General features: G+C 42.5%; 1 protein-coding gene across 1 annotated transcript in view; it reads right to left on the reverse strand.

Moving 5' to 3' along the window:
* The window catches only part of rngtt (RNA guanylyltransferase and 5'-phosphatase), a 60,339-nt gene that overhangs the window by 14,994 nt on the left and 21,870 nt on the right, over positions 1 to 23,475 (reverse strand). The window contains exons 12-13 of the mRNA XM_083689024.1: positions 19,823 to 19,987; positions 5,247 to 5,315 (exon numbers count right to left, since the gene is read on the reverse strand). Of these exons, the coding sequence (XP_083545150.1) occupies positions 5,247 to 5,315; positions 19,823 to 19,987 (234 nt within the window). The remainder of the gene's footprint in view (positions 1 to 5,246; positions 5,316 to 19,822; positions 19,988 to 23,475) is intronic.

Raw genomic sequence — 23,475 nt, forward strand, 5'->3', positions numbered from 1 at the left:
CTAATACAAAGTGAGGGTAATGCTGGTGCTGGTTTCATTTATAAAAACAAATGAATCTGATATCAACTCATCTCAATAAAGGGTAAGATAAACGATCAGATCAAAGTGAACATTTTTATTAGAATGGCTCTGAACCAAAAATGCTCAAATCACACCAGGACCAGTCTTATCCATCCAGAAGAAGTGTCTCCATGCTACTTTATGCCATTTGTCTCTTTCTACCATCAAATAATTAAAATACTTAGATAAACATGATGAATAGAGGGGCATTTTTTTAATTTATTTTTTTGTAGATGCTGTACAAAGATCACCATCTGGAGCATTCGCCCATGCACTATCCAGCCATCTGTGGCTATGACACTTTGTTCTGCTGTTTAATGCTCAAATGTTTTTTATTTCCCCCACATAAAGAACATTTCCCAAGGACACAATGTGTTTGGAAAGATAACCCCACCCAAAGAGTGGAGGAGACTAAGAACCACTGCTGTGTTTGGGTATCAACTTATATTACATCTGAGCATTCAAATCAAAGCACAATTCACTTTCAAAGAAGAGTATGGCTGACTGTTGTGAAGGTGAAAAAAGATTACTCTCTTTGGATAATTTCAAACTTGAGATGTCTATGACTTACAGTAAAAACCTGAATGTCCACACACACATTGATTCCGACCGTTGACATGTCTTGCATGTCTTCCCTCCTCTCTCTCCCATCCTTCCTGTCAATCTCTACTGTCTCTATCCCAATAAAGCAGAAATGCTCTAAAAACATATTTAAAAAAGAAAAAAAAAGAAAAAAAAGAATTCTATAAATGATTCTATAAATGTATAAAGGCCTGAATGACGTCTATACGACTGTGATTCTTGGAACGTTCCATCCCACAATGAATCATTACCCTTTGATTTAGTTAATGGCTTGGACAGACATGGACGGGCCTAAAAATACCTCTAATCCCGCATTCACACCCGGCATCTGGTGTCGGTGGTGTTGTGTAGGGGGTGTCGTTTCTATTCTGCCTGTCCCCGGCCCTCTTGTGTGATAGATGTGTGGTACGACAGTGTGTCTCAGGCAGAGGCCATGCTATGATCCGGCTGAGCGCAGACACCGATAAGAGAGAGCCCCAGTGGGCAGCAGCAGGGGGGAGCCTACGGACGGACACATCCTGGTGACGCTGATAAGAGAGAGAGGTCTGGCTCTCTGCTTGAGCAGTAGAGAGAGGGAGCCACTGATGCTGAAACAGATGTTTCAGAGAGCACACAAAGCCTGGTGGAGGAGGTAGAGAAGGCACCCACGGCCCCTCCACAGTCCACTGTAGGGTGCTTAAGACTACTCTGATGTGAGGCAGAGAGGCTTTGGTAGCGGTCACGTACATTATGAATTAGCCTCCCAGCTGCAAACTTGTGAGACAGAATTAGAAGAAATGTCACACGTGACAGAACAGAATTTAAATTATAGTATGATATGAAAGGTCAACACTGAGTAGTACTGTAGTCTTTTCTTTTTTATGTATTTATCTAGACTTCAGATGACATTTTATTTCAAGTTACCACTATCCCTGTGTAATAACACAGAAATTACTGTAGTAACAACATTGTATTATCATGTTACAGTACATAGTCATTTGGTAATTGCATGGTCCTTATTCCACTTATGTACAGTAATAACACAAGCCACTTAACTCCATGACTATGCAATAACAAAGCAATCACAAAGCATTAGCAATAACAATGCAATCACTAATGTTCTACGGAACAGGCTGTTGAAGGTAGACTCTGGGCTATGACATCAATGTGGGGCGAAGCTACCAGAGACGATTTCAAACGGAGAAGGTCAAGAAACAAAAGAGAGGAGATGATCAACTCCGGCACGCACATCGCAATGGTGCGAATTCTGTGACTTCCTGGCATGACCTCATATCCCAGAGATTCTACCTTTAATACAATGTTGTTTCTGGAGTAATATGTTAGAGTTACTGAGAACCTCTTTGGAGAGCTGCTACTAAAATTGTCTAAATTGTCTTTCGACTGATTAAATAGACAGCGGTCTCTCCGTTAACTTTTTCCCACAGCACTAACAGGTTCTATTCATAGAAGATGAAAGGCAATCACGGCACATTTGTCCACCAAAAACACAAAGGCTCAGAAATGCCTTATCAATACCAACCATCAAGACTGCATCAAGTGTTTATCACCCATGGATGCATCCTCTGTCGGTCTGAGAGGGAAGATCTGCCAGTGTCATTATACTACAGCCTCTCTCAATCAGCCAGCCTATATACAGTACTGTAGACTAGTCTGCTGGGGCCTGGCTCAAGTTTTCACTGATGATTACATGTGTCCAATCATTCAATAGGCCAGTGTGAATCCGATAACCTTCTCAGAAACCGCTGAGAACCCATCAGCACCCTCCGAATTATTCATGAGACACTCAATCGAACTGGACTTAAGTCACAGAGGGCAATCTGACCCTCAGCTGTCCAGCTACCTCAACATTTGGTATTCCAGCACAGGATTACTCTGGAGTCAGGGTTATCTCAGAATAGAGCACAGAAGAGTACAACACAGTGTCTTCCAAACATATTCATTATTCTATGTATATTTCTAACACTGTGCCCGAGGGCTTTCTCTGCACAGTGGAATTGTAGCTCAACCCAACTACATCAACAGTACACTCCCTTTTTTATAAATAAACTTATTCACTCACCCTGATTGTGGTAACAACAAAAACAACATAAATGAACAACAGATATGGAATTGTATTTTCTGTACAACCCTATTTTAAGTGGGCCTTAGCCTTGGCATTAGAGCTAACCATGAAATGGCTTTTGAGAGATGGAAGAAATTCCCCATCCGGGACTGTCCAAAAAAATTTCTAACAATCATTTATCAATGGATTGTTATGAGGGAAGAAGAAGGGGCAAGACTGGATCAGGGAGAGAGAGAGAGCTGAACACAGTGGCCAGTGATGGTGGAACAGGAAACGAGAGTTGTGATATTAATAACGTAAATGACACATCAATTAGCTACCCATGAAAGAGACGCCTGTTCCGAGAGCCAGCAGCGCTGCATTCGTGTTCCGGTGTGCAACTGTAATGGCGCAACCCTGCACCTGCCTAATCTCATTCCCAGCCCTCCTGGGGTCTGCCGCTACCTGATAGCTACTCCACTTTTCATAACCACCATAATTATTTCTGAAATCACAGAGCAACAGCAAAACACAAAATGTTTGTTTACTGCAAAGGGAGAGAGAGATACAGACAGACAGAACGTGTGGAAGGGACAGACGGAGACAACTCAATCCCAGGTGGTTTTTCTCTACTTGGAAACAAATGGATTTAACTGCCGCTGTCATCCTGAGGCAAAACATGAAGCTTGACGCACAGCCACTTGTGTGAAAATCCAATATGACAACTTTGATAAGAACATTTCCATTGCCATGCTATGTTTTGTGCTTTCATCAAGCCTGAAGGACAACATGGCTTCAGAGAGCTGGTTTCTAACAAGCAGGTATTTCCCTGTAACCCTAGAATGGAACATTTCATCTCTCTACTATGCCATGCACAACATTTCACCTGTAACCTGACCTTTGATCAATGGCAGATTCACCCTAAGATATATTTGTAACATCTCGTTGGTTTTCTTAGTTTATATTTGTCTTTGTTTCACGTGATTCATTTTTTGTTTCCTGTTTATTTTTGTGTTACTCACCTTGTCTCTCGTTTCAGACACTTCACCACCTGCCCTTGTGTGTTTCCCGCCTGTGTGATTGTCTACCTGATTGGCTTCACCTCTTCCTCATCATCCTTCCCTGTGTATTGAATCTGTGTGTTCCCCTGTCTCTGTGCCAGTTCGTCTTTGTACCTTGTGTCAAGCGTTCCAGCGTTCTTTCCTAGTGTTGAGTATTCCTGGTTATTTTGATCTCTGATAGTGTTTCTGACTTTGCTTTTTGCCTACCCCTTTTCGGATTATCTGCCTGATTTTTTGAAGTGCCTATCTGTGTACCAAACCCTGTTCTGCCTACCCCCTTCCTAGATTATCTGCCTACCCATTGACTGCCCACCTGTGTACCGACCCCTTTTTGATAAGTAAAGACTATTCTATTGGATTTAAGTTTTTGTCTCCTGCCAGTACTCCTGCCATTACAATATTGGCAAACTGAAGGCTGAATCGTTGCTTGAGGATCAGCTTCTGTGTAATCTGTATTTTCACCCTGTATATATACTGTCAATACTGTCATTGATCGAGGTCTTTGTCAAATAGTCCCATCTCCTGCTTTGGCTATTTCTGCGACAATCGATGGCTTTGCAGTTACCCCATGTTTTTCAGCTGGGCAAAAGATATGAAATCAATATCATCAAACACAGCCATGTTGAGAGAAAGAAGATCAAGCTCCCTTTGGCAAATAAATGAAACCCGAGAGTGCAAACTTTCTTGAGGTCAGGGAAAATGTCACCCTCTCGGCAAGAGTTACATTGGCGCTGGCACACATTGTACTATTTAACTAAAGCACTGACTGAGTAAAGGCAAACATATGACCCACCTGCTGCAGAAACTAATCCTTGCTAGCTCAATTAGATGGAGGAGACAGGGATTTGCAAGTCCAATGCGAATAATCAGAGATAAGACTCAATATGTATGCTCAATAGAACACTCAGCATTGTGCCAAATCAATCTGGATGACGGCAGGTGTGCACGCTGCCTTTGGTTTTATTCCTTCCATCAATTCTGAATTCCATCACTTCCATTGTGCCGTGCAGACACCTGGGCTGCTATGTGACATCTGCCTGATACCATGTCCTATTTCATGTACTATGTACAGGGTCATGGAGTGTCACTGCAGAGAAAAGCCAATTCTCCAACAACAAAGGGGAGCTTTGTGCGTCCTTGAACCAAAACGAGGAAAAACTATCTAAGGTGCGAATTAATGGCCAAGATAAAGAGAGACCTTCTCTGTGTCAGCTTCCTCACAGCGGGGTGGGCAGAGACTGTAATGTCCCACCAACACAAAGCAGAGATGGCCAGCCATGTCCCTTTTATTGTGCAGCCAGATGGGTTTGGCCATCCCCTCTTTCACAATAGTACAGGGGCATGTGAAGGTGCCTTTGACACAGAGCGTGACAAATAAAGTTGGGCAGAAACATGTCATGTTATCATAAGAGGGAGGTTGGTGAAAACTTGGTGCAGTCTGTGCAATCAGTGTGCAGAGATAGGCTACTGTTCTGACACCGAACTGGGTGTTGACCACTTACCCCGCATGGCTGGAAGATAAGCCCATCAACCTCATGGCTGACCTGAGAGGTGAAGCTGCCTTCCAGTAGCTGAAAAACACAACAAAGAGATAGCATCAGCACAGGAGCGATAGACAAGACACACAACACATGGAGTACAAAAGGCTAGAACTATGAATAAAAATGCCATCACTACACGGAATCCATGGCTTTTGTAAGAATGCATTGATCACGAAATGAACGAGGACTGAATTACAACATAGAAGCAAGGCTGAAGCTAAGCAAACCTTACATATTTTTGTATGCTACTCTCATCTTGTCCTTATCACCAATAGCCATTAATATAAAGTAACACAATATCAAGCACTTATCTCTGTGATTGATGATGCTTGGCTGAAACATCAATGAGTGTCATTTGAAAGCTTAGGTAAAAAGACAGAAATAGCAGATGAATCGTTAGGCTCATGATGGCTAGAATAGAGAGGTTTCATCTCCTCAATTACCAGTGACGGCAAGACAGATGTTCTAGGGAAGAGAATCTGCAGAACCATATTGGTTCAGCAATTGATGGATCCCAAGAGAGGAGGCAGAGCTTCTGTACAATAGAACTGCATTCCCTTGCAGGCTGTACGCACTACAGTTAACCAACAATCCTATTCTGACAAGAACATAGTTTATGGTCAAGAACATTTTGGGAGATTGGGAGAGTTTTATCTGAGACTTATTGTCACTGCAGAGTTGCAAAGCACAGTCTTCGATTTAAAGTAATATGATTGTAGCATAAGCGAATCGCCAGAACAAAGGAGCCATGTTCCACTGTGGCAGTAAAGAAGCGGCACTAATAGTCTCAGGCTATTGTGTGCTGAGATAGAGAGCAGACAATGAGGAGCACCCAGTCGAGGTTAGCAGTTTGAAGCAAACACTATGAGGAGCACCCAGTCGAGGTTAGCAGTCTGAAGCAAACACTGTGGGCTGAATCTCATGACAGAACATCAGGGACATCAGCTAACAAGGCAGAAAAGACGGAAGTTCGCAAAATACTGAAGTGACAAAACTTTATTTTTTAATATATGTGGTGTGTGGTGACATGCAGGCTGGCTGTATCAGTGATGCCCCTGATGAGATGTGGTGGCAGGGGCCCTTCAGGTGGTCTAGGCACCTGTGGCAAAGCCTAAATGACGCAACCAGAATATCAGAACAGTGGCCAAGAGTAAGGGTACACAAACACACCTTTAATAAATCAGATGGAGAGACAGGAACGTGATAGTTACATTTGTTTAGAAATATTCAAAAATCAAATCAAATCAGACTTTATTTATATAGCGCCTTTCGTGCAAAATTGCAATACAAGGTGGTTAACAATACAATGAAAATACAACAATACAGTGAAATTACAACAAAACAGTGAAAATAAATTCACGGTAATATAAACGGTAATATAAGGAAATTATAGTATAGGAAATACGAAACATGGTAGAACAGAGAGACCAGTAGAGGAGGGTAGTAGATTAAAATAAAATGGATTAAGAGAATGCTAAAATAAAAGGGTATGTCTTAAGATTTCTTTTAAAGGTGTTTACAGATTGTGACGCTCTCAGCTCCTCTGGCAGGCTATTCCAGAGGCGAGGACCATAGACACTAAATGCCGCGTCCCCATAGTTCTTTGTCCTCACCCAGGGAACAACTAAAAGGCCAGCGCCAGAGGACCTGAGTGATCTTAAGGGAGCATATATTAAAAGCATGTCTGACAAGTATTCAGGCCCTAGTCCATTGAGTGATTTGAACACCAATAAAAGGATCTTATAATCTATCCTAAAACTGACAGGCAACCAATGAAGGGATTTAGGACAGGTGGGATGTGTGCTCTCCTTCTGGTCTTGGTTAATACACGTGCTGCTGCATTGTGAATGATATGTAGCTTATTTATAGCTTTCTTAGGTAGACCAGAAAGGAGAGCATTGCAGTAATCAAGCCTGCTAGTGATAAAAGCATGGATAAGTCTCTCAGTATCTGCCTGGGAGAGAAACAGTTGCACTTAAGCAATATTTCTAAGGTGATAAAAGGCGGTTTTAGTGAGATTACTGATGTGAGATTCAAAATTCAAATCAGGGTCTAGAAGCATGGCCAGAGATTTTAAGTTAGTGTACAGTACCTCTCTGGACCTTTGCTCCGATAATTAAAACCTCTGTCTTATGTTTGTTCAATTGCAAGAAATTATGTGACATCCACAAGTTATGATCAATGCATTGAACCAGTTTATCAATAGGGCTGATAAAGAGGTGTACAGTTGTGTATCATTGGCATAGCTATGAAAATTAATCCTGTGTTCTCTGATGATATTTCCCAGTGGCAGCATATAGAGACTGAACAACACAGGTCCCAGAATGGAGCCTTGAGGAACCCCACATGTTATGTTAGTGTTAGCCAAAGAGTGGTCACCAATGGAGACAAATAGTAATAATAATAATAGTCTCTGCCGGACAGATAAGTCCTAAACCAATCTAAAACTGAGCCAGAGAGGCCAGCACACTTCTGTAGTCTGTTAATAAGGATGTCATGATCGACTGTATCAAAAGCAGCGTTTAAGTCTAAAAGTATTAATATTGAGAGTTTCTTGCCATCCATGTTCATTCTCAGGTTTACAACTTTAACTAGCGCTGTCTCAGTGCTGTGTTGAGGACGAAAGCCAGATTGAAATTTCTCAAATATACAGCTGACATTTAGGTAATCACATCAATTAGCTGTTTGAATACTATTTTCTCAAGAATTTTACTTAAAAAAGAAAGGTTTGAAATTGTTTAGCACTGAAGGATCCAGGTTACTTTTCACAAAAAACTGCTATACGTTTCACAATAGCAGTTTTTAGTGCCAGGGGGAAAATACCAATAAGCAAGGAGTGATTTACAATAACTAGCACTTCATCCTCAAGACAATTAAACAAAGTCTTAAAAAAGGTGGTGAGGATAGGCTCAAGTGAGCAGGTGGAGGGTTTTAATTTAGTTCCTAAGCATTTCTTTATAAAAGAGCAGCAAATAGCAGTCTTAGGCAGAGGGAAAGTGTTCAAAGACAGGGGCTCACGCACATTCAGTATTAGATCCAACCTGTTTTTTGTTATCTTGTCTCTGAAAAATGCTGCAAACGCTTCACATTTTGATGTTGAGGTGATGAAAGAGTGACTTTTTGGACCTGGATTTATGAGGCTGTCAATATTTGAGAAAAGCATTCTGGGATTATTGTGATTTTTAGAAATCAGCTTTGAGTAATGAGCTTGTCTTGCATTTCTAATTACTTTATTGAAGATAGTGAGGTGTTCTTTAAAAATGTCATAATGGACTTGCAGCTTAGTTTTTCTCCATTGATGCTCAGCTTTTCTACATTTTTTCTTTAAGTTAATAATATCCCCAGTTCTCCATGGTGGTTTCTGTTTAGATTTAATCTTCTTAAGTTTGGCTGGTGCTATAGCATCAATGGTAGCCACGTCCAAGAATTGGAATTAGAGCAGAAATAAGGATCCTTTTACCTGTGGACAGGAGATGTCTGAAATCCCTTTAATATCTCAGACTGCTGTTTCCTGGTGTCATTCGACCCAACGTGCACAATGAGCCTGGTGCACTCCGGGTGGTGTTGTAGCGCTGTGGGTAGCTGTTCCAGGATGTCTGACACACAGGTTCCAGGAAAACAGTAGGTGTGGCCCCCTCACTCTAATATCCCTCACGATGGAGCTCCTGAGGACAATGGTCGATGGGGGAGGGTGGTCTGGCTGAAATGAACCAGGTGGATTGCGGGACCTGTAGGATCTGCTGGACTGAGGATGCTGGGATCTGGTTGTGTATGGGCTGGATGTAGACGCAGCTGGAGCAACAGACACAGTGACAGTAGACACCGGAGCAGGGACGACAGGGGCCACAGGGGCAACTGAGGCATCAGGAAAACCAGCAGGAGGTGCAGGCTGGGTGGGTTGGGATGTATGTAACCGCTCCAGAGCATGGAACTTATTGCTGAGGTGAAGGACTTCTACAGGAGTGAGAGGCGGTGGCTGTCTGCCTTTCCAATGTCCTCGTGAGGTGGTGGTCCAGGCCCCAAGCAACAATCCAGGACTCTGGGGCAGAGGGAGTAAAGCAGTGCAGGTTCTTTGGTTTAGCCCCCAGGCTGGGCCAGGGATCTTCCAGGGGGACTGGTGGAGTTTCACTATTTCTGGCTCTCCGATGGTGATAGTGCCAAACCAGGGGAGAGTGATGTCATTTTCAGACAGCCTGGATCTTGCTAAGGCAACCAAAGTCAATGTGCTGCTCATCTTCCTTGATCTAGTGCAGGGTTGAAATTCGCCGCTTCAGCTCAGTGATCCTCTGACTCAGGTGCAGACTAGTTTCAGGAGAGACTGGAGGCAGCTCAATGACGATATCCTCCAATTTGTCCATGTAGAAACAAAAAGACCACCAAAAATCAAACCGTTCATAAAAAACACCACAAGCCAGAGCCGGACTACAGACTTCAAACCAGCCAGCACTAGGACCCACAGTCAGAAAATACTACCAAAACACAATTCTCGCCAGCAGAACAAACGGCAATGAAAGAGCTGAGACTTACTCAATGCGATTTAACCTCCAGGGCCTATCAGAGAACACAGAGAAGGCTGAATTACCAGTGAAAGCCAGGGAGAAAAGTATTTTTAGAGGGAAGGAGTTGTAGAGCAGGCCGGCAGACAAGCAGGGACGAAGCAGGCGAGCGCTTCACCGGGCTGTACGAGATGCAAGAGAGCGGGTAATCCAAGAGTTTCTCATGTTTGGTAGAAAAACACAACAGAGATTCTAGCGAAAGGCAGGGAGCTGTAAAACAGCAGCCGAAAAATTGTGCGTAATCCAATATGGCAATGTTCGATGGTAGAATCTCCATGGTTCTTAGCACTCGTAAAGTCAAACAGATAGAATCCATTCTTGTCAGTCCATAGTCCTAACCCTAACCCCTTCTGCACTGCAAAGGATGTGAAAAGAAATAAACTTAGAAAGGCAGCACTTTAAATTGTTTCATCTCTTGAAAATTCCATGTTCTTCAAAAAATGCTGAAAACAGTCAGCAACAGGTAGTGACACATTTAAAATGCCACCAAAGGTGATGGAAGTAATAAGGCTGTTAAAATCTCCTCAAATGCCACATCGCCCTGAGTCTGAAGAGTGACTATCCAGAGGGAATGACTCAGAGCTGGCAATTGAGTAACGCCACCAAAAACAAATGGAATCTTCATGGAATCTATTTCTTTTTGTCCATCTTTCTCAAACATTGTTTTTATTTTTGTATTCAATTTCTCTTGAGCAATAACCCAGAACTGATTTGTCTACCTGTGCTGTAAGTGCTTTAACATGAGTTGTAAATGGGTTAACTGGCAGGAAATGGCATTGCTCTATACAATAAGCAGCCTACTGCATTTTAGAGAAAGATCAGGTATCACACCCACAGAGAGAGAGAGAGAGAGCTGGAAAACACAACAAGGAAGCAACAATCACAGTAGCTGTATGATGTCATACAACATTGAGTGACTGTTTTACTGTACACTCAAAACAATAATACTAATCATGGTAATCATGGCATATGAAGAGTCTCTCAATCTGACATTTCATCTGACGTTTCGCAAGCTGCCTGTCTGCACCGGTATCTAGGAGACGGAGAGGCTTCAGACGGATGCTTTAGTAGCACTGAGGAGTCAGGGTGAGAGAGGAGATTAGGAGGCTGTCAACAAGCGTCTGGGCAGAGACACATCTAACATGCAGGAGATGCTAGGCTTCATCTGTTCTGGTGATTAGAGATACACCTAACAACAGCACTTAATCTGAGAGAGCTCACACGCCTTCCCATGCCAGATGTCATTATATGATGCATAATTGATTTGGAATCACATTAATTTAATGTAAAACACTGTCGAGATACAAAGACGGCATCACAAGAAAACAAATACGCAAGAATCTCTCGGCATGGATGTTCGGAGACTAAGTTAACAAATACCACTGGTGGAAATAGATAAAAGTAGATAAAGTTGTCGTACTGCTCTTTTCAGAAAACAATAGATATTCTGAAACAGTACAGAGACTAGACTGTGGAGCAGCATCATAGCACCCTGGGAGGAGAATGAGTCATTTGAACTCATCTCATTTTGAAGCTCTACTTTCATATCGACTTGGAGGACGCCAATTGTGAGACGAAAAAAATACTGTGTCTGCCTTTATGTGGCAACAACATGTAGGAAGACTATCTGGAGTTCCCTTTCAGTTCTTTTTTGCAGAACGAACCCACCATTCCCACCGAGAGAGCAGTGAACCTGGGGTGGAAGGAAAGATGAGCCTATATTGGGGACCTCCACCGACGCACCCAACCTCTGTATAGGAAGTCCCCTTGAGTGCTACCAGAGAGTGGGTCGCAACCATGCCTTCATGCTAAACCTCTTAAGTCAGGAGGCACAAAGCCTGACCTGGTAGGCCTGTGGAGGAGTAGATGAAACCACACAGCCCCATTAGGAGATTCATCAGGGATCCACAGGAGACGTCAGGGTGAGACAGAGAGAGAGAGCGAGAGAATGAATGACTAGATGACTACCGCTGAACTCTGAGAGACAAAAAGTCAAATGATGAAAGAGACGTGTGTCTCTCCCATGAGGGAGTGTGCGTCAGGGTGATCGAAGTCTGGGCATGTTTCCCTCCCCCTGTTGCACGTCCAGGCTCATTTCACATAGTGACACAGTGATGAATCATACCTGGGTTGGTAGAGAGCTGATTAACATTAAAACCTTCCTAGCTCTCTCTCCCTGCAATCTGTCTTGTAACAAGCATGGTACAGTAGACCATGCTTTGAAAACCAATCACATCTGAAAAACGCTCACTACTCAACCATCCTGCTCCTTTAAGATAGATGGGCTCAACACGTGGACTGCATAATGATATTCATGGAAAAGCCAAAAGTACAGTATTTCAATAAACAGATAGCAAAACCAAGTGTTAATCAAATTGCTACAACGGTCTGAGATAACACCTCATACCAACACGTGTACTGTGTGTGAGATTTATGGCACCCAGTTCACATTTCAACCTTTTTCCATTAACCATGACCACAGCAATATAAATGGTCCACCCAGACCCTATAAAGTGTACCAAATGTGATAAGGCACACAAGGGTTGTAAAGGTAATAACCACAGGAGACAAGCCATTTTGAGTATTAAGTGTGTGACAAATGGGCTGGGGTATGGCCCGTAACATCTTACAGAGGGCCCCACCCCTCCCTGTCTCACTCACTCATTCACTCTCCTGGGGAACTGACAGTGAGATGACAGCAGATCAGGAGGTGGCACTGAAGTGTTTGGGGATGTTGATATTCAACATGCTCAATAAATAATGTACAATTAACAAAAGGCTTTGAATTATCACAACCACAGCTGGTGTGACAGTCTGATTAAAATGCAGTAACGTGCAAATCAACTCTGTTATTTTCGGCATGGGGCTTGACTTGAGAATATCATTACACAGATCATTCTCAAATGTAACTAAAACCATCCCAAAATATTCAATGAGACATGATCTTCATTTCTTGATGGAGAATTTCACACTTCAATGATGTTATTGGTGATGATAGAACCTGATTGGATGTAAAAGAAAACAAACAGCTATATTATTTTTTAAATATATGAAACAAGCATGCCTGGTGTCAGGAAACAGGTCACCAAACCCTTCCTTTCATGGCCAAAGTTCCACATCTCCCAGAGGATCGTGATACCTTATTCTCATTTCAAGGACTCAATCTTCTCTGGAGCGTGTAAAAGCAGCCCCAAGGACTGGTCTGTGAGCACTGCTCTTGGTCTGTCAGATTAGGGGACCACCTTATTCTCCAGAGAGACAAGCAAATAGAAAAAGAAGCTCTCATTGTGGTCTTAGTTCAGTGGCAGAGCTCCCCTGCAAGACTGAGATTCAAACTAAATCAAGTTTCTGGGGAAATATGTTTTTTGACCGAGTAAATTCTAAAAGAAATCATGAACTCACGCTCAAGTTGTTATGCACTACATGGTTTCGTAGAATACCACATTACAGAGGGCCCAATTATTTTTTGCTACATTTAGAAATTGGATGTGTTGTTGACATGCACACATACTACGAACAAATCATTCTTGAGAGCGAAACAGTCAAACAAGTGCAGTATTCAGAACGCAACACTGTTTTGGGCTCATTGTTTTTCCATATTTGCGATTTCTCAGAATACCTGCAGTGAAATTATGCACTTTGCCTACCAAGAAGCCCTCTTATTTTCTCTGCGGCAGCTTCACCCCATGGCTCTGAGAGCTTCAGGTGCAGCGGCTTAATCAAAGGCAGAAAGGATGGATTGATATTCCAGTCAGTCCACAGTGCTGTTGCCGAATGCTACTTTCATGCCTAATGCGACTTGCCCTCAGAAGCAGCCGCAGAGCCTCCCCGTTTAAATACGGAGAGTGCAGGCAGGACTACACACAACTACTGCCTGGCCTGGTGTTAAATCAGGTTACACAGTATGAAGCAGCAGGGGGATAATTTTTTGACAGATGGATTTAATAAAACAATTCTCATCAACCACACATCTTCAGACATTAATGGCCAGAAAATATGCAATAATGAACAGAGAGTCTCCCGTAATTTGAACCATTGAATAGAGAGGCTTACTAGTCTGTCATCATTGTGAATTGAGTATTGTTATCACTGTGTCCCCCTGTTTCAACATAACAACATAGCCTGCCACATTACATGCATCCCAAACTAAGTATGACCTCATTCTCAGTGGATTTAACCAAGCTAAGTCAATTTTCCAAGACATATGTGATTCTTTTCTTTTGCAAGTTCAACTGAGTGTGGTGGTGCATCTACTCAGGGCATCCATTATGAGTGCAGACAGCTGATCCTCCCTTTCACAGAAAAGCAGTCCATTTCAATCATACACCTATGAACACCCCCCCCCCCACCCCCCCCTTGTGATGCCCACTATGCCCTGCCTCCTGAACTCTCCTGCATGATAACCACCCGTTTTTGCAGTGTGGTGGGGAGATCGATGATTCAGGAACAAAAAACCTGCACTGAATTTCAGCAAACTGGAGAGTGACCTGGGATTCAGCAGAGTGTTAATGAGTACAGAGTTGTCAATGAGTACTTCGCTGGTGGAATTTTACTGTAGTAAAAATTAGCACTTCTGGTCCCCGGAAGTGGACACTGAGCTACATTCCGGATCTTCAAGGAAGTGGCAACCCTGGACAGCCGTGGATCACATCTATGTTTACTTTTCATATGATGATGAAAATGATTAACACAAGTGCTTCAAATGGCCTAATCTAATGCATTTGTGAAAAAGGCTGTCCATAACGATGTTAAGTCTAGGTGTCTGTTTGTTGCATCATTTTCCACTGGGTCCCCTGTTACTGAGGCACTCACAAATCACAGAGGGCTTATAGAAACAGACAGAAAACAAATTGTCCTTTAAAAAGTTATTCAATGTCAATATAGGAGTCCCATGATGATAACGTGTCCAAAAGCATGACAGGAATATACAGTACATATACAGGCTTGTATATCACTTTATTGTTTAAGACAGAGTGGATTTGCTGTGTTGTGTGAGTACTGGCCTGGGCAGATTCACTGGGGATCATATGCTGGGGAGGCAGGAAGGGGGAGGGTGGCATTATGACTCATACACAGAGCGCAGCAGATCTGAGACCTGACGAGATGGTGTCTGAAAGTCTGAAACATGGGGAGAGAGCTCAGAACCCCACCGAGCATCTGAAGATGGACTAGTGCCCGCTGACATCACTCTGAGAAGCTATCTTCGAGCCTGGAGGGCTCAAATTCAACATTCAAATTCAAAACAGAAAATGCACTCATAATGTCAATCAAACATACCTCTCTATAGAATACAGCATCGATTACATCTCAATTTGTTGACGTCTCTACATATTGTGTAACCTCTCTATTAAGGCTCTGAAGAAAGTATCTAATTCCCAAACCAGCTGAGGTAAACAAGCCTTATTACTCATCGATTGTATGCGTAATGTCTCCAGTGGCATCAGTTGGTCTAAACACTTAAGAAGTTTCTCTTTGTATTTGTATTGTTGTAGCGGAGGAGAGAATGCAGAGAATGTGGTCTTTGAATCTTACCTTGGAAGGTTTTTCCAGCATTACCAGCATTTAAGGCCAGTGTTGTGGGCCATTATGAGACATGAGTGTTTGAGTGCATTCTCCTGTATGGGGAGGCGTTAATACTGGAATGTTTTCAAGCCAAGTCAACAACACAATATTGTTGACTCTGTCCTAGTTCAGTGTTATTTTCTTTGTCGGACTATGTTTTTTTTAAATTTTAAAAAGGCAGAAAAGTTTTCTGAAATAGCATTTCTAAGAAGAGAGAAACTTGCTGGGGGAAAAATAGCTCTGCAATCTCCATAGGGCATATACTGCAAGAAAATTAGTCATTACACGCTTCTATGGTTTGAAACGAATAACATAATGGTAAGGAGAGGCAGGGATGTTATCTGCATCAAAATATGTAATGAGAAGATATAATAATCTTTCCCCGATCTAGGTGTGTGCGTGAACTGTACCAAGGCCCCAATCCAGATTGCATCGCTCAACCCAGAATTCTAGACAACTCATTATAGAATTAATTTAAGTTTGGCTGGATATTTGTATATCTTCTTTGCTCACAAGTGCACGTACACGAAAACACAAACACACACCTTGCTCTAGCTCCATCTCTGGCGGCACACTCTCTACATTCACCTTGAGCTGCTGGAGGGCAGACGGAGGAGGCGGGCAGGAGGTCAGTGAGCCGGTGAGGAGACTGTAGCCACAGGACTGACAAGGCTCCACTAATGAGACACCCTGTTAAGGGGGATTTATTCTCCTTTAGCCTGCCACTCTGAATTCCCTCCGATAGCAAAACCAGCCACACGACTGTCTGAACAGCAATCTCAGGGCACAAAGAGCAGGCGTCTCGACACAATCATCCCAGTTAATGAGGGCCGGCAAGGGAGGGAGATGGATTGGGGAGAGTGAAGAGGGAGCCATCCTGTCATCACCATTTGAACCTCTGGCTGGCTGTGACCAAGGGTACGACAACAACAACCACGAAAACACACTTGGCCATTATAGCCGGAGGGCAAAGCAAAAGGTAATTGTGCAAAAACAGGTACTCACACAGAGACATGAGTTTTTCCTGACTATGTGACCTGACTAGGAAAACCGCAGGGCCGTTGTTATAAGCTACAACGTGTAGTCAGCTGCTCAGGTCACGTGGTAACATTAAAGAAAAGCTCTATAGATACAGCATTGAAAATGCCGATGGGAGTCTAAACTGAACTCGTTCACGTGGTGAGAAACTTCAAATATAACCTAACCTCAATGGAGCTGAGGTGATTTCAATGCAGGGAATTAGTAGTTGGAAGGTGGCTCTCCAATGGGCAACAGAGATAAATTACTGTTTCCGTTTCTGACTCACAGCTCCTACGCTGAGAAAACAAATGTGTGCTTTAGTCCACACCTCACAGATAGAAATCACACGCTCCACTGACCCTCCAGTCTATTCAAACTTTCTTTAAAGTCCAATTCTCCCCGCTATAATGCAGTCAATAGATCAGCTAAGTCTTAATCTCACCGACTATCAGTCAGTGAAAAGATTGCAATCTCACAGAGAAGAAAAATAACCACGGTCTGAATTTCAGGTCCCTAAGAAAGTTGTATTTCAAGATAAGAATGGGTCTATTGGTAACAAACATCATATTCTCCCTAATACTTTCACTTGAGATCCATTTCTCTCCTGTTGAAAACACCACACTCAGTAGCACTGCTCCAACATTCCACTGAGAGGGGGTTTAAGTTAGTGTTATTGAAGGGGTTAGGGGTGTCAGACCGACAAGGTCAAGGCCAAGGTGATACCGATCAAACCCCCTTTAATGGTCCAATTAGGGGGAGTTTACTGATCTAATTGGTGTTGGTGCTTGATAAATGGATTCTGGATATTAAGACTGTTGGGGAGGGGAAAGATTACCAATCACTTAATTAAAACTGGGTACATTTCGCAAGTGCAAAAACCCCATGAGGAAGATTTAATTAAGCTATATTTACTAAATGGTAGACTGTAAGGGCATCTCATCAAAATCAGCATTTCTCTATATTAGATTTAATTGCCTGTTGCAATTAAATTGCTCCATAACTTTGATAGTGCAAGAGCTGTTAACACGTGAAATCAACTAATGTGGTACATTGAAATTCTGTCGAATTCTATGTCATCCTTGGTTTCCCCCACTTCAGACAGATCAATCTATTTTCAGAAAATCCATTAAAAAACAGGAATATTGAAGTCTGACGACTAGACTTACTTATTAAATAGAGTAAGGTCGTTGTTAGCAAAGCCAGATGGTAACCCACTACAACCACTTCTGCTCTTTAGCACTCAACAGCACACACTGCAGGGCTGTGGAGCGCATAAGAGCTACTTTACATGTAAGGCACATGCGAATGCAAACTACCACTGTATGCAACATGTGCATGTGTGTATGGGTGTGTGTGTGTGTGTGTGTGTGTGTGTGTGTGTGTGTGTGAGTGTGAATGAGGGGATACGGTAGGCTGGTATGGTGGTGGCCATTGTACAAAACTCAATTAAACCCAGTGAGTCAAGGCACTCTTCATTATGTCCTTATGTCTTTTCCTCATCGACTACCAGCCATTTGCAATGACCGGAGGGCTCTCCACTGCCACTCGCTGAACTCTCCCATACTCCATCTGTTAATGGGCCCTCAACCTAGACCAGGGCTGAGTTTGATTCAATCTCAAGCTCATCTAGGGCTCATCTTCCACTCAGTGCACGCTTCTTTTCTTTTTTACTTAGCAGGAGTCAATTTGCCGGTCCCATCAACTTGCACTTTATAGAATAGGAGGGAAAATGTACAAATCTAAACAGAGTGACTCGATATATATATATATAAGCACTTTACATTCTGACAGAGGAAGCGCGTTTGCAGCTGATGCAAAACAATCCTGCAAAAAAGAATAGTCCTATTTGAAGAGAAAATTACATATTAAATGACTTGAGCCGGAAACTGCTGAGTGCTGCAGACATGAAAAACAGCAGCCTGGCAACACAGACAAAAGCCATCATACAACCTCAGTCTAATTGAAATATGTATAAAGGAATTTCGGGAAAAACATGCCATGAAGTGGAGAGCTTTGCCACCATGAATTCCAATTCACCCCCTTTTCATGTCTGCTACAACAGAGATGTGGCTGTATGCAGAGCAGATGGCCACAGCACAGGACAATGAGGCATAGTTCCAATGACTTAATTTCTGGAATATCGTCATGTACATCCCCCCCCTAACAAGAGAGTGGGCGATCGGTCATAAAGGCCTCAGATAGCGGGGTTGGAACAGGGTTGACCAGAGGTAACCCACTCATTCATGGCCAACATTTCATACTGAACAAAAACAAGCCCCACAAAGAGATCAGTGATGGTGCTGGGGGGCTGGAGCTCCCGCCACAACCAGATTAACACTGGGTGAGATATTTTGTGAATGTACAGGGCTACAATTTTCCCACTGATCTAGCGATGTGCAGATCAAGTTAATTGCGCGATGTCCTTCAGCAGACCCACTATTAGGACGGGGGGGGGGGCGCAGGGCCTTGGTAGGAGCTTTAATAGCTTTTCTGAGAATACATACCATGGACTTCCTGCTACATGAGTAGCCATCTGCACAAACACAGTTCGTAGGAAACCCAATAGGGTTATAGTCAAAGTCATATAGTCATTGTCAATCCGCTGCTAGGATTATTGCAATTATTGGAAAATGATCAATTATTTGGATAACAATTAGTAAGGCCACATGGGGTTTAGTTTACAATAATACATTTCTATAGTCCATTTTCAGACCTTGCGTTTCTCTTGGCTGATAGTCAGGAGTTTTCATGAATATTCACACCGATTATAATGGGTTGATTTTTTGGTAATCAAAATTAAGCTTTGATCATTTTTCTTTTTCCCCAAATAGTGATAAGAGGCAGCCCACTGGAATAAAGGCAGTCAAAGCAATCTAAAATCATTATAAGCAATGACAACTGCAATTGATCAAACACTGTTTACTGAAAGAAAGTGCAGCCATTAAAAGAGTTCATTAATACTTTAAAGAGAAGCTGCACTGGCTGATTTCTCCTTGATTTTCCTCCTCCTTTTAAAAAAATGCGACAAAAGAGATTTGTTTCTTGGAGGTGTGGTTTGATATGCCAGCCAAAGCCCAACCTTAAAAAAATCACGGTGATGTCACAATTCACCTCCAATCACACACTGTTCTCTAAAAAAAAGAAAAACCATGAAAATACTGGGTTTATGTCCAAAGTTATTGTTTTTACACTTCTTAGTCACATTTTGGGGGTAGAATTGATGTATATGACTACTACCGAAGCCACATAGACCGTTTTCAACAGGAAAAGTTGTTTTCTTGCATCTGTTCCTCTTAAGACACAGATTCATTTCAAAGTGAGAAGACATTTGAGGGGGGGAGAGAGAGAGAGACAGACACACACACAGTGTGTGCATGCACGTGCACGCCTGTGTATTACCTTTCTTGAGGCATGGATGTCGAAGAAAGGCTTGTTTCTGACACTGAAGGGTTCCTTGGTTTTGTCGATCTGTCCCGTCTTCATCTTCTCCATCCGAGGGGAAATTAACTCTTTTTCCATGCATAAGAGCCGAATATTGAAATCACATTGACCGACAGGCTGTCCCTGAAAAGCAAACACAAATTCACAAACAAATTATAGTAATTACCTCTGAACACAGCATGGGGCTTTGCATCTCAGTGTCTCATTTGGGTAGGAAATTATGCAAAAGATGACTAACTAATGCACTGTTAGTTAGTGATATTTCTCACCACAGTTCAAGGGTGTACAGAATGAGAAGTTTTTACTTGATTGATTTTTCAAACAAAAGAAATTTTAAAACAATACTTCCGATAAATTGTAGTAATATGAAAAGGTGAGAGAGAGAGAGAGAGCTACCAATGCATTTCCATGGCAACAGTGAGTGTCGCCGTCTGAATAACCATGAGCTGAAGGAACTGCGTTCTCGTGGGGGCCGTGCAGGGCCATCACAAAGAGCATCTCTAAGGATGTAAGGATAAAAGCTACAGGTAATGAGCTGAATCAAACATTTTTGGTGAGGACTTCATGGCAGCGGGTTCTTCTCTAATGTCCTCCACAGGTTTTTTTTCACATGGCTGCTCCTCTGAGAAGGTGAGGGAGCTCGGGATGACTGCTCATCTGTTGCCTCCTAAACCTCCAGACACCTGGACACTTAATTTATGTGGATGAAGCAGGACGGAGGAGGCTAACCCTGTCCTGTCATTAGTAAACAAAACACTGCCTGTGAGTGTGTTTAATCATCTCCCCTCTAAAGCTACAAAGGCAGTCTCATCTCAGTTCTTAAACGTCTCCAGAGATGGAAGTTCAAATGGAAATTTCACGAGCCCTCAAATATAGCGCAAAGTGAATACAAAGTCCAACACAACTCAGCAGCACACACAGAAAACTTTGGCCAAAGTGAATGAAATAGAAGAATAAAGAAATAATGAGGTAGTATTAAGATTAGAGAAGTGCAGAGTGACAATAGCGATATTCCTCCTCTGCCGATGGCAGTCTTGTCTGTTTGAATGTGCTTCATTAAAAACACAGCCATTCACTCATTAGCCAGGGCAGACCACTGGAGGGGCTGACAGACTGATTAGTGTTAACTTGTCATCATCATCATGGACCAAGCCTCAGTTGGCTTAACAATATTCTATTTTCTGAGGTCAGCCTCTTATCAAAGAGCCGTCAGCTGAAATGTAAATGCCAACTGCATTTACACTGATTTTGAATTTTCAGAGCAGTAACACTCCCAACACCCAAATTGAAAGACGTGACTGGTTGGCTGACTGCTTTCAAGTGTAAATTGTAGCGGAGTAGTTGGAAGGCACTCGTATTGGGTTTATAATTGAGTTTTACAGCATGTGGCTGATTCCTTGTTAAAATGAAGGATTGGACTTCTGATATTCAGTACAGCTTGTCATGGCAGACAGAGAATTAAAAGAGGGAGGACTGGTGGAGGGTACCATTCTCAGTACCGAGTATACAATGCAACATTCTCAGGAACATTGAAAGAGGCTGTGAGGATGAAGAGAAAGTTGCAGCATTTAACATCGAAAATCCCAACACCTGCCACCACCACAGCCCCAGGGGAGACACACAATGTTCAACGCGACATGGCGGTAAAAATTCATGAGAGCAAAATTCATGGGTAACGACCGCTTGACATTTAAAGCTTCTCACAACCTGTCAAGAAACATATTCAAATTCGCTAGCCAATCAGCCGTGTGTGTGTGTGTGTGTGTGTGTGTAACGGCATCATCTCTAAAGTGACCACACACCTGCTGCGTTGAATCAATACGCTTCTAATCCATTGGGGAATAACAAGCTGTAAATGGAAGACTGTGAGCTGCGGATATTAGTCGTCTGCACCGTCAGGGTAAAGGGCACATCGTTTCTCCAGAGGCGGGTTGCGTTCAAGCTGCTTTTGGTGCTACACCGTATCTTAAACATGTGCTCTGCTGTCCTTTCAATACCTTTCTGCTGGAAACTGAGCTACTCACAGAGACAACAAGGAACTACTGATAGTGACTGCATTTGGGTCCTGTCAGGTGCCAGAGGAAATCATGTCCCAACATCTAGGCTAAAAGGACCAATGGGATCAATGACTAAAGCAGCTGGGAACCAGCTCAGATAATACCACACTTTTCAAGTATGCTGTGTGGACTAAATACCAAATTACTTTGCTGTTTGAATGAACTTCCATGGGAAGCACGGTGACATGGCTCACCTCCAACTCTTTAATCTCTACACAGAACCCCAAAAGGCACTTCACTGCCTGGTAGGCAACATCAGGCTTTGCGAGGACAAATACAAATCATCACTATTTTTAAATGGATGGTGGAAAGAGGGATTACGCGAAGACCCAGAGAGAGTGAGTTGTGTTTCTTTTAGGAAGATTTATTCCATTTGGAATTAAATAAGTTATGCTCTCTCACTGTGGACATTTTTAGATTACTTTATCACGGCAGACAATTAAGAATATCATTAAACTCCAGCTCTTGGAATAAGACGACCGACTCTTGATCAGGAGACCTCAGTGACAGGTAATTTGAAAAAGAACAACAAGTAGACTCAAACAAACAGGATGTGAAGTAAGTAGATCCAATTAAATCGAACACCATTATCCTTGAGAGAGACAGGCGGAGAAGTGGAGCTTTTAAATCAATTGGTCTGGCTAGTGGCTCGATGCTGCTTCTTGCATGTTTCAACAAATCACTGCAGGGTTTCAAAAGTTGCAAATGGCATGTTCCTGGAACAACAACTGGCATCTCATCCAATACATGTTGCACCATCTGCCTCTGCATCAGTGAGGGAGAACAAGATGGACGTGTGAGACACACTAATGATTAACAGTTATTCTGGGCATGTGTCTGTGTGGACCTCCTGGATGCACAGTGCAGTATGCTTGCTGCCAGAGGTACAATCAATACCACCTTACTCCTAACCCTCAACTTTCCTTTAGTTTTCTCAACTACAAACCAAACTGCAGAGACAGATTAATTTTGATCTTAAAATGCATTAACTTCACCCGAGCAAGTAAAACATCAATAGCTGATTATAATAAACCTGTGTGGGTCACATGAGCCTGACAAAAATGCATAAAGAACTCAGTAATCAGAGCATGACAATTACACGCAAAATAACTATCCAATTACACCCACAAAAACACACCACTACCAATGTATTGACTTAATTGGAAAGGCAAATTACAGTAAGGAAGAAATGATTATGATAATCTCAGACTGGGTTCATCAAAACGGAAATGCTTCAGGAAAGAGGAAAGCCTGTTTAGATAAAAGTAAAATCCAACAAGCCACAATATACATTATACAACAGCTCTAAGGGGGTGAATTCCACAGAGCTATGCTGAATCTTTATATGAGTTTGCATGAACTCTTGCAACTGCAAATTAAGATTTCTTCACAACAAAAGCGGGGGGGAAAATATGGTAAAATTCTAAGAAACAACAGACAGATCAATTTTGGTGGTGGGAGAGTCTGGACTTAGTAGAAGGTCTAGTGGAAGCAAATACATGAGTTCCCAGGGGATCTCACAGCCTGTTACAAATGGAATTGGTTTTGAAGCAG

This window comes from Argentina silus, assembly GCF_951799395.1.
Source record: "Argentina silus genome assembly, chromosome: 17".
NCBI classification, from domain to species: domain Eukaryota; kingdom Metazoa; phylum Chordata; class Actinopteri; order Argentiniformes; family Argentinidae; genus Argentina; species Argentina silus.